Genomic DNA, 16,233 nt, shown 5'->3' on the forward strand with positions numbered 1-16,233 from the left:
ATGGTGTTGTCCAAGCCAAGGTAGATATTTGATAGTTTCCACATCTCTCATTCCTTCCTTTTCCAACACAGTCTATTTGAGACTCACAACATGCTTAAGAGGAAATATAAATATTGTATGTACAGGGCTGAAAACTCAGAGGCTGCATCTATAAATTTGCCAATTTACAGTATAGATCTTGGGTCTAAAAAAATTAAGTGCTTTTGCGTCCACATTCCTGGAGGGAGAAGATCAAACTCTTTTTTTTTTTTTTTAACATCTTTATTGGGGTATAATTGCTTACAATGGTGTGTTAGTTTCTGCTTTATAACAAAGTGAATCAGTTATACATATACATATGTTCCCATATGTCTTCCCTCTTGTGTCTCCCTCCCTCCCACTCTCCCTATCCCACCCCTCCAGGCTGTCACAAAGCACCGAGCTAATATCCCTGTGCCATGCGGCTGCTTCCCACTAGCCATCTACCTTACTACGTTTGTAAGTGTGTATATGTCCATGACTCTCTCTCGCCCTGTCAAAGCTCACTCTTCCCCCTCCCCATATCCTCAAGTCCGTTCTCCAGTGGGTCTGCATCTTTATTCCTGTCTTACCCCTAGGTTCTTCATGACATTTTTTTTTCTTAAATTCCATATATATGTGTTAGCATACGGTATTTGTCTTTTTCTTTCTGACTTACTTCACTCTGTATGACAGACTCTAGGTCTATCCATCTCATTACAAATAGCTCAATTTCGTTTCTTTTTAAGGCTGAGTAATATTCCATTGTATATATGTGCCACATCTTCTTTATCCATTCATCTGATGATGGGCACTTAGGGATCAAACTCTTAAATAACCTCAATGTCATAAGCAAGTGGGCCTCCAAGGGAAAACCCCAGGTAAAAAGATACTTTTTCTATGCTTCTACCACTTCTAAGTTGACCAAGAAAAGCAGGTGTGACGGGTATTGTCACTTTTTCATTTATTCCATATTCTATGTATAAACAATTATTTTCAGCTCTTCCCTTTAACCGAAGCAAAAGTTCTCGGACTTTTTCCTCCTTCCATACATCTCCACTCTGCCACAAGGAATTAATATCAGCTGTCTTTCTAAAACATTGATCGATTTTTCCTTTGTGAACAAGTCTGTTCATATTGTTACCTTTCCCAAGAAAGAAATATGCAATTGGTTGCTTTGTACGATACATATGCTTATATTGCCCCCTGAAAGAATTTTCCAGTGACCGAGCATACTTTTCCATTTGTTTAGAATCTTGATCTAGTTGTTGGTTTCCTGGCCAGAATAACAGGGAGGCTAGGAAATAAGGTTCTGGAAATCGATAATTCATTCCTACTTGTTGCAAGACTTCTCGAAGCTGATCTTTCAGTTTTTTAATTGGCTTCACTATTTTGGAGGTAGGTTTAATACAGTGGAGAATGATGTTGGCCAAGATGAAATTTTGCTTTTCCCTTGGCAGGATTCTGACAGTGCACTGCTCAAAGAGAAAAGTATATTTGTTAATTATATCTTCCATGGTGCGTATAGCATCTTCTTGAGTTTTGATAAGATATTCCAAGAGCCCAGAAAACTTGTCTGCTTTTAGAACTTCTAGGCTTCTCCGATACAGCTCTACTTGAAGTGGCAAACTAAGCTTTGGTCCAAGATCATTGTTCTGTGATTCCTCTGAGGGACCGAATATATCTACATACTTCTTAAAACATCCAGCCACCCTTTTCCGAGTTTTGGCCTCTTCATTTTGCTTAATATTGTTCCTGGGTTTTAGAAGGACAAAGTAATCATCAAAAAAATCAAAGGACTTTTTCAAAGAAAATTTCAAATTGGTTAGATAAGGAATAAAGTTCTTGAGGACTACTTTAAATTCATTGCTCGGATCTCCAGGAATATCATTATTTCCTGATATAAAATTGATCATATCTCTTTTAGATAGTTCACTTTTATTGTCAAAAAAAGGAATGAGCTGGAGAATCTGGATTGTGTAGAGCCCAACTTCTATCTCCCCTTGATACCCAGCTATATTGTAAGTATCATACCGCCTTTTCGACTTCTGATAAAATCTTTCCTTTGCTTCATACTCTCTATCCTCACTTTGCTGTTGAGATTCTTTGAATGCATTTGAGGCATGCACTGCTAAATCCAAAAGATCAGATAGCTCATCAACTGAAATGTTCCTGTTTCTTCCATTATCCTCTAACCACCATCTAATTTTACTTTTGTACACTTGACCCAGTGTGTCTGAGATATAAGAATTGTCAGGTTCTATCATTTTTGCTTTATTTGCCCAACGTAGAGCATTGTTAAAGTCCCTCTCTTTAATGTAGAAATGTCTTGTCAAGGCTTGGCAAATGAATGCATTTGAGTTGAACTGACGAATACCTTCAAGTAATACCTTTTTAACTGCCTCATTCCCTTCATCTTTATGTAATGCTTCAATGAATGGGGAAAACCAAGTTCCTGCTTCACCTTCATGTTCGTTGCGCTGTCTTGTGAGCAGCAGTGTTTGCATATCTTCTGAAAATTTGCTTTTTCCTATACCAGTATCATAGAACACATTTTCTGTTAGCATAGCCAGCATAATTTGACTTTTATCTAAGTCATAGCTTATCTTCAATTCTTCCAATGAGCGAATGGCAATCAAAGGGTGAATAATGCGTACTCCACAGTAGTTCCCACATTCTATCACCTCTGTTTTTATTAGAATTGTAGAGTAGGTGCCCATCTTGTCTTCAAGCTTTTCTATTCCCCAGAAAGCTTTCTTGTTTGTGATTCCTAAGAACTTTTCACACTGTGATAGTGAAATGGTGGTATCAGGCACATATGAATTAAGAAGAGCCAGAAAAGAAAAGAGCTTTGCTTCCTTGGTGGAAGTATTTTGTCCTTTCAGAATATTCCTGACCACATTTTCTATGTATGTTTTATTAAAGTTGGTTTTCATAATCATGAAGGAATAAAAATCTTTAAAGTTTTTATGTTGCTCTTCAATTTCTTTCAGTTTAAGCTCAAAAGCTCTCTGTTCTTTGGGAGATAGTTTTTGTATTAGGGCAATACTGTCTGAGATCTTTGCACTTTTTTCAGGATTCTGTGATCTCCTGCAATTTAGGATGATCACTAGAGGTCTCTCATATCGAATATACCTATTAGCTACAGCTGTCTGAATAGAGGCCCGCAGAAGATAGACATTATCTTGTTCTTCAAAATCATCAACAAGCAGTAGTACAGGTAAGTATTCCTGATTATTTGTTGTCCCATAGGTTACTAAATTAGTCACTTGTTCTCCAATTTCAGAAAAATCCACTGTCTTGTTTTTCAGCACAGCACATCTGAATTTCTTCCTTAGTTCCCAGAGAATATGCATGGCCAAGGTAGTCCCACCACAGCCTGGATGATGAAACAGATGAATAATTTTGACACATGTTGGCTTAGAAGAATCTGCCCAGTTTTGAATAATTTCTTCAAGTATTTCATATTTATCCCTTTTGACAAAAGGGGAAGAATAGTTTTCAGAAGAAAAGTAGAAGTTCCACCATGATACTTTGCCACCTCGATAGAAGTCTTCCTCTTTTGATGCTTTGAATTCAAGTAATTTTTTTTTGTCCTTCTCTAAGAGTGTACCTTCACATTCATTTTCACAGAGAATTTCCAGAGCAGTCATGATATCTTCTTCTTTTTTCAGAAGGACAGTAGATGAACCAATAGATGGTAAAAATCTCTTTGAAGACTGAGTCACAGATTTTAGCTTAAGAATAGTTCCATTTATCTCTTCAAGACTTAAAGCAGAAACACATTGTCTTGATAATTCATCTTGCTGTTTTGTTAATCTTGCTTCAAGTAGATCTTTCCATCCCTGACATATGCGTGAATGTGTGCAAATACACAATATATTTTCCATTCCTTTGAGATCTTGGTAGAAAGCACAGAAGGTCTCAATGAGGGGGTCTCTTGGGTCATCCACAGAGGAGAGTAATAGAAATACCACCAAAAACTTCCCTCTTGGCATTATGTCTTCATGTGTAAGAAATGAAATCAGTTTCCTGACTTCAGACGCTTTTTCTCTTTGCCAGAAACTTGGATCTAAGGGTTTATATTTTTCACTGTCAAGGTCTAACCTGCCATTGCAGAAAATCCAGCTGAGTTGTTGATAAAGATTCAGACTAGTAATCTTCTCATTTGTAGTTTTCCCTTCCACATATAAACTTGGGAAGTGAAGGTTTGCTATTCGGGTTTCTTTGTAAGCTTTGACCACACCCTTGCTCACAGATTCAGGATCAAACTCCAACACAGCAAACCATTTAATTTCCTTTAGGAAATCTAAGTGTTTTATTTGAGTTGGATGGCATTTATTTATTACAAGAATGTACCATTCATAGTAGGAATTATCTAACAAATCCTGATTTCCTGTCAAAAGTTTAACAAGCTTTGGTCCCTCACTCTCTTTTTTATTTGTTTTTATTCTGCATTTTTCTTCTGCTTCTTTCCTAGATTCTGCCAGTCTTTTTAAATCTAATTTAAATGATGTGAAATATGTATTATTTTTCATGATGTCCTTAGAACTGGCCCCATCGCGCACAAAGACTGAGAATTTTGGACTTTGTGTCCATGTCTTGTTGCTGCAATTTTGCATTTTAATCTGGAAATAATCATGTTCACATTCAGAATATTTTGGAACAACATCCACTTCAATAACAAATCTGTCAGATGGAATACTATTTGGCATTAAAACTTCTACAAATCTTGGCTCTCGAATGCAATTCTTTGCTTTTTGGACCTGATGGTCTTCAAAATATTTGTGGATCATCAGATTGAAGTGCTCAATGAGGGCTTCCTTGGTGACAGTGGTGACTTCCACGCCAACAATTTTTCCATGGGGTTTGTCCTTGACTCCAAAATGAATAGTGCCATTGGTACGTGAATTCATACAAGCTGAAGCAAACCGGAAAACCTCATTGCTAAATTTCATCTTAACATCCTCTTCTGTGGCTGTTCTTGTATTCGTGAAGCATTTGAATTCATGTATTGGATCAATGAGATTGAGTGGTCCTGTTTCAGGCTGTAGATTAAAATTTAATTTGTAACGATATGGATCACTGAATTCATCAAAAGGGTACGATACACATGTTGGTTCTATGGATGGCTGCTCTTCCTTTGTGTCATCTATTTCATCGTTCATGAACTCATGTTTTAGTGACTTAGAACCTTTAGTAACTGTACTCATTGTAGAGTCATTAACCATGTCTGATTTCTCTTTCTCCTTTTGTTTTTGCTTTGAAGTTTCTCCATTTTTCTCCTGGTTTTTAGGAACATTTTTACTGCCTTTCCCCCTCTTACTTGTCTGAAAAGGATCTCCAGAGGATGTTTCCAGCAACTCTTTGAAGAGATGTTCTATTTGGATAGCTGGTCCAAATGTTATGCCCATAGCAACAAGGTGATCTGTAGTTAAGTACTTCAAGTTTGTGCCATCCACATCTTGTGCAATCAAAATTTTCCTGTGTTTTTGGTCAATTTTTTGACTTTCTAACCACCGATTTACATCCTCTTTTGTCCATTCATCTGTATTATCTGGTAAGTTAAGTTGTGTTGCCATTCTGATACCTATGTATAGAAAAAGAAAAATTATTTAGTATTTTTATAAGTAAATTTTAAAAATAATCAGTTAATTTTTCAATAGACAATATGTACATGTCTTATAAAACTGAAAAAGCTCAAAAGGATATACATTCCATCTAATTACCCTCCTGAGAGGAAATTACCATTATCAGTTTCTTCTATATCCTTTCAGAGAAATACTACCAAATACAAAAGCATAAACACTTTTTTCCATTCAAATGGCAACATACTATACTCAATTCTCTTTGCTTGCTTTATTCACTAACTGTATCTTGGGGATGCTTCCAGTCAATATATATAGAGAGAGATGTTTCATCCTTCTTAATGGTTGTTTTCTATAATGTGTGTTAGCTCTATTGTTTATAAATATTCAATTCTGCTATAGAAAATAAGAAAACCAAAGAAGGCTATATGAAACTAAAGAGAGAAGGATTATGATATGAGGAGGATACATGAAACAAGGTATAAAGCAAGTAGTTTGTGAAACATGTTATGATAGACATAGATCAAGTAAATAGAGCATATGAGCATTAAACATAGTTAGGAAGAGAAAGAAGGGCCAAATAGATATTAAATATTCATGCGGCACACTTGAAGCACTTTATATTTTTGACATCTTAATTGGGCCACCTACTGTTGACACCCATTCTGATCCTTTGTATACTCTAATTAAAAGACATAAATAAAATCCAGAGTAGCTTATCAGGCTAACTGATGAGTTAGAGCTGTGGTCAGGCATATATGCCCCTCTGCATCTCTCTGATTGGAGCAAGTGTATGCCACTGACACAGGTGTCTTGTATCTGTTGATTCCTCTTGGACAGACCTTAACTCTGGTTCTCAAAATCACACAATCAGTGGAGAATGCTGATACTGCAGAGAGGGAGAGAGAGGATATATGAACTTGTATAACTCAGGTAATGAGATCCTTCCACCCCTCTTGTACCTTATCCAAAGTGTGTTACCCATCTCTTTCCCCCTGCTTTTTGTTGTGTATTTTAATTGATTTAATAAAGATGTGCCTCAAATACCTTAAATTGATCTGTGAGCCATTCTGTTCCATGACTTCTGGGATAGCTTGCTGGGTAGTGAACTTGGGGGCTACTATTATATCCATGTAACTTTTCACATAATATTTGGTAATAGCTAATTCCTGGGCAGTAACAAATGGCATTACTATTTGGTATTCAGATTGAAAGACTACTATTTGGAAAAATTATTGGCAATCTGGGTTGCAGAAATATAGCAATGGTTAGAGAAAAACACAATAGAATCCAGATAATAATAGTCAGCTTTAAGTACAATCCAAAAATGGCTCAAATAATGTGAGCCATTCCTATAAAATCACCATGGGAGAAATCAAATCAACAGAGAAGATAAGCCTGGAGAATAGTGGAAAATAGACTATATAGGCACACTTCCATGAAATAATACACAGGAATATTACCTACCAGTGGTACATAAAAGAGCAAGGTTAGGATTTACCTTCCCGTCCAGACATAAAGCTGCCAGAGCAATTGTCCAATGTTAAAGCTATTATTTTTTGGTTAGTAACTCCTGCATTCATATTAAGTGAATAAAAGATATACCTTACAGCTACATTAAAACAAAAATAGGCAAAGATATGCACAACTGATGGAAATTTTACTCTATTACAATACTATGACAATCAGAAACCATGGAGATTTAATGCCTTCTAAAAAAAGTGAACTAGGTGAAATTTCTTTCAGTTATTTGGCCTGTAGAGATTAAGAAGCTCAAATTTAAAATAAGCTGGGGAGAGAGAAAAGAGTGGAGGTGGGAAATTGCTTTAAGTGTAGTACTTTTTAAAGTAAGCCCCTTTTGTGGGACTATATCAAACTTAGAAACTATGCATTGAAGGACACAATGAACAGAATGAAAAGGCAACTTATAGAATGGGAGAAAATATTTGCAATATTTTCTTTTTTTTTTTTTTTTGCAATATTTTCAAATCATAGATCTGATAAGGGGTTAATATCTAAAATATATTTTAGAAAACTCCTGCAACTCAATGACAAGACAGATAACCTGATTAAAAGTGAGCAAAGGATTTAGACATTTCTCCAAAGATGATATACAAATGACCAAAAAACATATAAAAAGATGTTCAATATCACTAATCATTAGAGAAATACAAACCTAAAACACAGTGATATATCATTTCACATCTACTGTGATGACTACTATTTTAAGAACCCCAGAAAATAACAAGTATTAGCGAAGATGATGTGGAGAAATTGGAGGAACCCTTGTGCACTACTGGTGGGAATGTAAAATGATGCAACCTACACAACCTACCTTAAGAGAATGGTTAAAGGAAGTTTTCTAAACAGAAAGAAAATAATAAAAGAAGGAATCCTGGTACATTAGGAAGAAAAAAGAACACAGTAAGCAAAAATATTGGTAAATATAATAGACTTCTCCTCTTTGGTTTTCAAAATTATGTTTGATTTTTGAAGAACTGGCTGATATGGTTCTAAATGTATGTAGTGAAAATATTTAAGACCATTATATGTGGATAGGGTAAAGGGATATGAAGGGAAGTAAGATTTCTATGCTTCACTCAAACTGGTAAAAAAAACACTATTGGACTGTCATAAGTTATGTATGTATAATGAAACATCTAGAGCAATCAATAAAAAAGCCATACGAAGTGATACACTCAAAGTGATATACTCAAAAGTGATATACTCAATTCCACTAGATAAAAGTGGAATTGTAAAAAACCTTTCAAGTAACCCTCAGGACATCAGGAAAATAAGAAAGAAAATTGAAAAACATAAGTCCTAACATATAAATAATTAATTACATTAAATATAAATGGCCTAAATACAGAAGTTAAAAGACAGAATTGGTAAAGTGGATCAAGAACATGACCCAACTATATCCTGCCTGTAAGATGCTCACTTGAAATAAAATTATATAAATAGGTTGAAAAGAAAAGTATGGATAAATATATATAATACAAATATCAATAAAGACAGGAATGGTTATGTTAATGTCAGATAAAGTAGACTTCAGAGAAAAGAAAATTACCAGAGACAAAGGCATATTACATAATGATAAAATGTTCAATTCAACAAGATGACATAACAATCCTAAAAGTGTATGTGCCAAACAAGAAAGTTTCAAAATGTTTGAAACAAATACTGACAGAACTTTTCAGTTTTAGACAAATCCACATTTATAGCTGGATATTTTGACACCTTTCTCTCTATAATTGAAAGAAAAATTAGACAGAATGTTAGTGAGGTTACAGAAGAACTCAACACCATCAACCAACAGGTACCAAACCACATTTATAGAACACTCCATTCAACAACAGCAGAAAATCTTTCTTTTTAAGTGCCAAAAATAGACCATAACCTAAATGATAAAACAAGCTTCAACAAATTTAAAATAATTGAAATCATACAGAATATGTTTGCCAACCACAATGGAATCTTATTAGGAACTGATAACAGAAAGATAAGAGGAAACTCACTAAACACTAAAACTACACTCCTAAATAATTCATGGGCCAAAGAAAAGTCTCAAGTGAAATTAAAAAAATACATTGCAGTGAATGAAAATGAAAATACAACATACCAAAATTTGTGGTACATGGTTAAAGCAGTATTGAAAAAATTGTTGCAATAAATGCATACGTTAGAGAAGAAACATCTCAAATTAATAATCTAAGATCTTACTTCAAAAACTTAGAAAATCTTGAAAAAGAAAAGTAAAATAACCCAAAGCAGAAGGAAAGAAATAATAAAGATAAGAGCAGAACTCAATTAAACTGAAAACAGAAAACAATGGAGAAAATCAATGAAACAAAATCTGCTTCCTTGAAAGATCAGTAAAATTGACAAAACTCTAGCAAAACTGGCAAAGAATAAAAAAGAGAAGACACAACTTACCAATATTAGAAGTGAAACAGTGGATATAATTTTGAACTGCATAGACATCAAAAGGGAACAAGGGAGTAGTATGAATAACTTCACGCACACAAATTTGACAACTCAAATGAAATAGAACAATTCCTCAAAAAACAAACTTCCACAGTCCATTCAGTATGAAACAGATGATTTGAATAGTCCCATACTTTAAAGAAAACTGGATTTTTAATTTTAAAGATCTCCCTACAAGGAAAATTTTCCAGGCCCAGACAGATTCACTGAAGAATTCTACCAAACATTTAAAGAATTAATGCTGATTTTATATAATCTCTTCTAGAACACAGTAAAAGACGGAATACTTCCCAATTCATTTTATGAAGCTCATATTACCCTACTAGCAAAGCATCTGCAAACCCAGCCTTCAGGTGAGCTCCCATGGACCAAGACTCCTGCCTTGCCCCAGTGCCAAGCCAGTCCCTGAGGCCCCAGGCTCAAAGCAGTCTCCTGCAGATCCAGGCTCCTGCCTCACTCCAGTGCAAGGCCAGCTCCCATAGACCCAGGCTCTTTGCCTGCCCTGGTGCTGGGTTCGGTTCCAAGGACACAGACTCCAGATTGGTTCCTATAAACTCAGGCTCCTGGCTTGCCCCAGCCTCCAGGTTGGCTCCCGAGGACCCAGGTACATGGCCAGCCCCACTGTCAGGCTACACCTCATGGACCCAACCTTCAGGACAGCACCTGTACCCCAAGGCTATAGGCCAACTCCTGTGGGCATCAGAATCCAGGCCCACCACCAGCACTTCAGGGGCCAGGTCCACCCCATGGACCCAAATGCCAGCCTACCTCTGTAGACCCAAGTACTAGTCCAGCCCAGACACTGACCCAGGCAGCAGACCTTCCCACCTGAGGATCAAGCTCATCCTCAGAATCTACCAGACAATTCACCCACAATCTCTGGACAAGCTGACTGGTGAAGGGCTTTTCTGGCCTAAGCCCAGTCTGTAAAGACTGAAAGAGGTGCCTACTTCTTCAAATGTGCAGACAATAATGCAAGGCCAGAAGAATTATGAATAATCAATGAAACATGCAAGGCCAGAAGAATTACCAATAATCAATGAAACATGACACCATCAAAGGAAACTAATAAAGCTCCAATAAATGACCCTAAAGAAATGAAGATCTATGAACTACCTGACAAATTATTCAGAATAATCTTCATAAAGAAAGTCTGTGAACTACAAGAAAACACAGATATACAATTAAACAAAATTAGTAAAACAATGCATGAACAAAATGAGAGGTTCAGCAAAGAAACAAAACATTAAAAACATATAAATGAACAAACAGAAATCCTAGCATTGCAGAACACAGTGAATGAATTGATGAATTCAACAGAAAGCTTCAAAAGCAGATTCATCCAAGCAAAAGAATCAGTGAACTTGATGACAGTACATTTGAAATTCTCCATTCAGAGGAGCAAAAAAAGAAAAAAGAATGAAAAAGAGTGAAGAAAGCCTATGTGAATTATGGGATACCATTGACAGTAAAATCTACTATTGTTGGAGTTCAAGGAGAATAGAGGAAGAAAAGGGCAGAGGGCTTATTTATAGATATCATGGCTGTCAATTTCCCAAATGTGGGGAGAGATTTGGACATTCAAGTTCCTGAAGCTCATAGGTGCCCCAAAAGTTTCGACACAAAAAGATCTTCTCTAAGACACATAATAATAAAACTACCTAAAATCAAAGACAAAGATTTTAAATGCAGCAAGAGAAAAACATTCCCACATACAAAGGAACCTTCATAAGACTATCAACAGATTCCTCAGCAGAAACCTTATAGGCCAGTAGAGAGTGGGATGATATATTCAAAGTTCTGAAACTGTCAACCGTGAATACTTAAGAACCTTACAAGTTGTCCTTCAGAAATGAAGGAGAGATAAGGACTTTCCAAGACCAAAACAAACAAACAAAAATGTTGTAGAGTTCTTCACCACTAGACCTGTCTTACAAGAAATGCTAAAGGGATGTCTTTGAGTTGTAACAAAAGTATGCTGACAACATGAAAAGAATATGAAAGTATGAAACATAGTGAAGGTGAGAATATAGTCAAACTCAGAACACTCTAATACTGTAATGGTGGTAGATAAATCACTCTTAACTCTGGTATAAAAGTAAAAGATAGGGACTTCCCTGGCGGTCCAGTGGTTAAAGACTTCACCTTCCAATGCAGAGGGTGTGGGTTCAATCTCTGGTTGGGGAGCTAAGATTCCACATGCCTTGTGACCAAAAAACCAAAACATAAAACGGAAGCAATATTGTAACAAATTCAATAAAGACTTTAAAAATGGTCCACATTAAAAAAAATCTTTTTTAAAAAAAGTAAAAGACAAAAGTATTAAAAATAACTATAGGTAAAATAAAATAATGTGGGCTTCCCTGGTGGCGCAGTGGTTGAGAGTCTGCCTGCCGATGCAGGGGACGTGGGTTCGTGCCCCAGTCTGGGAAGATCCCACATGCCACGGAGCGGCCGGGCCCGTGAGCCATGGCCGCTGAGCCTGCGCGTCCGGAGCCTGTGCTCCGCAACAGGAGGGGCCACAGCAGTGAGAGGCCTGCGTACTGCAAAAAACAAAAAACAAAAACAAAAAAAAACAAAAACAAAAAAAAATAAAATAATGTGTTAAAGGATACAACATATATAAAAGATGTAAAGTGTGACATTAATAACATAAAATGTGAAAGAAGTTAAGTTAAAGTGTGGAGGTTTTGTATGTGGTTGAATTTAAGTTGTTATAAATGTAAAACAGACTGTTATATCTATAAGATGAATAACGTAAACTTCATGGTAACCACAAATAAAAAACCTGTAGCAGATATACAAACAATAAAGAGAAAGGAATCAAAGCATATCACTACAAAAGGTCATCAAATCACAAAGGAAGACAGCAAGAAAGGAAGAAAGGAAAATGAAGGAATTATAAAGCAGCCAGAAAACAATGAACAATATGGCAATATTAAATCCTTACCTATCAATAATTACTTTAAATGTAAAAGGATTAAATTATCCAATCAAAAGATACAATGTGGCTGAATGGATTAAAAAAATCAGATCCAACAGTAATATGCTGCCTACAAGAGACTCATTTTAGATTTAAGGACACACATGCACTGAAAGTGAAGGGATGGAAAAACATATTCCATGCAAATGGTAACCAAAAGACAGCAGGAGTGATTATAATTAGACAAGATAGACTTTGAGTCAAAAATTGTCAAAAGTGACAAAGAAGGTTACTACATAATGATAAAGGGGTCAATTCATCAAGATGATATACAATTGTAAATATATTATGCACCCAAACTTAGATACTTCAGTATACCTAAAAATATAGCAGATATTAGCAGAACTAATGGGAGAAATAGACATATACAATAAGAGTAGGTGACTTCAATATCCCAGTTTTAACAATGGATAGGTCATTCAGACAGAAATTCAATAAGGAAACAGCAGACCTAAACAACACCATAGATCAAATAGACCTAGCAGACACATTCAGTACAGTCCATCCAATAGCAACAGAGTACACATTCTTTCAAAGTGCACATGGAACATTGTCCAGGATAGATCATATATTAGCCCACAAAAGAACTCTTAACAAATTTAAGAAGCTTGAAATCATATCAAATGTCTTTTCTGACCACAATGATATAAAATGAGAAATCAATAATAAAAGGAAAATTGGAAAATTCATAAATATGTGGAAGTTAAATGACATACTTCTGACAAACCAACAGGTCAAAGAAAAAATCAAAAGGGGTATCAAAAAGTATCTTGAGACTTTTAAAAATGGAAACACAACATACCATAATTTAAGAAATGCAGAACAGTTCTAAGACAGAAGTTAATAGTGATAAATGTTTACTTTAAGAAAAAAGAAAGATCTCAGATAAGCAACCTAATGTTACACCTCAAGAACAAACTCAACCTAAAGTTCACAGAAGGAATGAAATAATAAAATCAGAGCAGAAATAAATTAAATAGAAACTAGAAAACAATAGAAAAGGTCACCTCTTCCTGGTGCCAGACCCCCCAGGCTGCGGGGCCTGACATGGGGCTCAGAATTCTTACTCCTGTGGGAGAATCTCTGTAATATAATTATTCTCCAGTCTGTGGGTCTCCTACCTGGGGGGGATGGGGTTTGATTATATCACTAGTCCTCCCCTCCTACCAGTCTCACTGTGGTTCTTTATGTCTTTAGTCGTAGAGGATCTTTTCTGGTAGGTTTCGATCTTTTTCAATGATGGTTGTTCTGCGGATTGTTGTGATTTGGGTCTCCTCTTGAGACGAGATGAGCTTAGGGTCCTTCTACTCCACCTTCTTCAAGAGAAGACCTTCCCATTGATACCAAGTTTCTTAAAAATAGTTGTATCTCAGAGCAGTTGGGCATGAAGGAAATAACACTGCAGAAAGAAAAGGAGACCAGCCAAATTAATGACCAAGGCATCCATCTTCTCTTACCACTAAGAGCTGTTTTTTGTAAAGTAAACAAAATTAATGAACCTTTAGCTAGATTAAGAAACAAAGAGCAGAGACTCAAATAAATAAAATTATAAATGAAAGAGAGATGTTACAACTGATACCACAGAAATGCAAAGGATCATAAGATAGTACTATGAATATTTATATGCCCCCAAACTGGACAGTCTAGAAAAAATAAATAAATTCCTAGAAATATACAAACTACCAAGACTGAATCATGAATAAAGAATCTGAACAGACCAATAATGAGTAAGGAGGCTGAATCAGTAACTGAAACCTCCCAAGATGGAAAAGCCTCGGACCTCATGACTTCACCAGTGAATTCTGCCAAATATTTAAAGAAGAATTATTGTGAATCCTTCTCAAACTCTTCCAAAAAATAGAAGAGGAGGGAACACTTATAAGCACATTTTATGAGGCCAGCATAACCTTGATACCAAGGCCAGATAAGGACAGTACAACAAAAAGAAAGTTACAGACCAATATCACTGATGAACATAAATGCAAGAATCCTCAACAAAATACTAGCAAACCAAGTTCAAAAGAACATTATAAGGATTATAAAGATCTTATACCATAATTAAATGTGATTTATCTCTGGGATGCAAGGATTGTTTGATATATGCAAATCAATAAATGTGATGGGGGGGACCTTGAAGATGGCGGAAGAGTAAGACGCGGAGATCGCCTTCCTCCCCACGGATACACCAGAGATACATCTACACGTGGAACAACTCCTACAGAACACCTACTGAAGGCTGGCAGAAGACCTCAGACCTCCCAAAAGGCAAGAAACTCCCCACATACCTGGGTAGGGCAAAAGAAAAAAAAAAAACAGAGACAAAAGAATAAGGACGGCACCTGCACCAGTGGGAGGGAGCTGTGAAGGAGGAAAAGTTTCCACACACTAGGAAGCCCCTTCGCGGGCGGAGACTGCGGGAGGTGGAGGGGGGAGCTTCGGAACCGCGGAGGAGTGTACAGCGACGGGTGCGGAGGGCAAAGCGGGGAGATTCCCGCACAGAGGATCGGTGCTGACAGGCACTCACCAGCCTGAGAGGCTTGTCTGCTCACCCGCCGGGGCGGACGGGGCTGCGAGCTGAGGCTCGGGTTTCGGTTTCTGACGGAGTGCAGGGAGAGGACTGGGGTTGGCGGCTTGAACATAGCCTGAAGGGGTTAGTGCACCACGGCTAGCCGGGAGGGAGTCCGGGAAAAGTCTGGACCTGCCGAAGAGGCAAGAGACTTTTTCTTCCCTCTTTGTTTCCTGGTGCGCGAGGAGAGGGGTTTAAGAGCGCTGCTTAAAGGAACTCCAGAGACGGGCGCAAGCCGCGGCTAAAAACGCGAACCCCAGAGACGGGCGCGAGCCGCGGCTAAAAGCGCGAACCCCAGAGATGGGCGCGAGCCGCGGCTAAAAGCGCGGACCCCAGAGACGGGCGGGAGACGCTAAGGCTGCTGCTGCCGCCACCAAGGGGCCTGTGTGCGAGCACAGGTCACTCTCCACACCCCTCTTCCGCGGAGCCTGTGCAGCCCGCCACTGCCATGTTCCCGGGATCCAGGGACAACTTCCCCGGGAGAACGCACGGCGGGCCTCAGGCTGGAGCAACCTCACGCCGGCCTCTGCCGCAACCTCACGCTGCCTCTGCCGCCGCAGGCCCGCCCCGCACGCAGTGCCCCTCCCTCCCCCCCTCCACCCCCGGCCTGAGTGAGCCGGAGCCCCCGAATCAGCGGCTCCTTTAACCCCGTCCTGTCTGAGCGAAAAACAGACGCCCTCCAGCGACCTACATGCAGAGGCAGGGCCAAATCCAAAGCTGAGCTCCTGTGAGCTGTGAGAACAAAGAGAAAGGGAAATCTCTCCCAGCAGCCTCAGAAGCAGAGGATTAAAGCTCCACAATCAACTTGATATACCCTGCATCTGTGGACTACCTGAATAGACAAGGAATGATCCCAAATTGAAGAGGTGGACTTTAGGAGCGAGATCTATGATTTTTTTCCCTTTTCCTCTTTTTGTGAATGTGTACGTGTATGCTTCTATGTGAGATCTTGTCTGTATAGTCTTGCTTCCACCATTTGTCCTAGGGCTCTATCCGTCCATGGTTTTAAAAAAAAATTTTTTTTTCTTAATAATTTTAATTGTAATAACTTTATTATACTTTACCTTCGTTCTTTCTTTCCTTCCTTCCTTCCTTCCCTCCTTTAGACA

At 37.8% G+C, this 16,233-nt stretch overlaps 1 protein-coding gene across 7 annotated transcripts in view; it reads right to left on the minus strand.

Moving 5' to 3' along the window:
- Positions 1–627: 627 nt before the first annotated feature.
- LOC116759427 (sterile alpha motif domain-containing protein 9-like) overlaps positions 628–16,233 on the minus strand; it is a 47,152-nt gene continuing 31,546 nt past the window's right edge. For 3 of the 7 annotated variants that reach the window (XM_032643180.1, XM_032643181.1, XM_032643182.1), the window contains one exon: positions 628–5,587. In XM_032643180.1, coding sequence (XP_032499071.1) covers positions 828–5,587 — 4,760 coding nt within the window. In that variant the 3' untranslated portion in view covers positions 628–827. Of the gene's footprint in view, positions 5,588–13,679; positions 13,958–16,233 lie in introns of all 7 variants that reach the window. The other 4 variants (XM_032643187.1, XM_032643186.1, XM_032643183.1 and 1 more) reach the window with 2 other exon arrangements.

This window comes from Phocoena sinus, chromosome 9, assembly GCF_008692025.1.
Source record: "Phocoena sinus isolate mPhoSin1 chromosome 9, mPhoSin1.pri, whole genome shotgun sequence".
Taxonomy (NCBI): Eukaryota; Metazoa; Chordata; class Mammalia; order Artiodactyla; family Phocoenidae; genus Phocoena; species Phocoena sinus.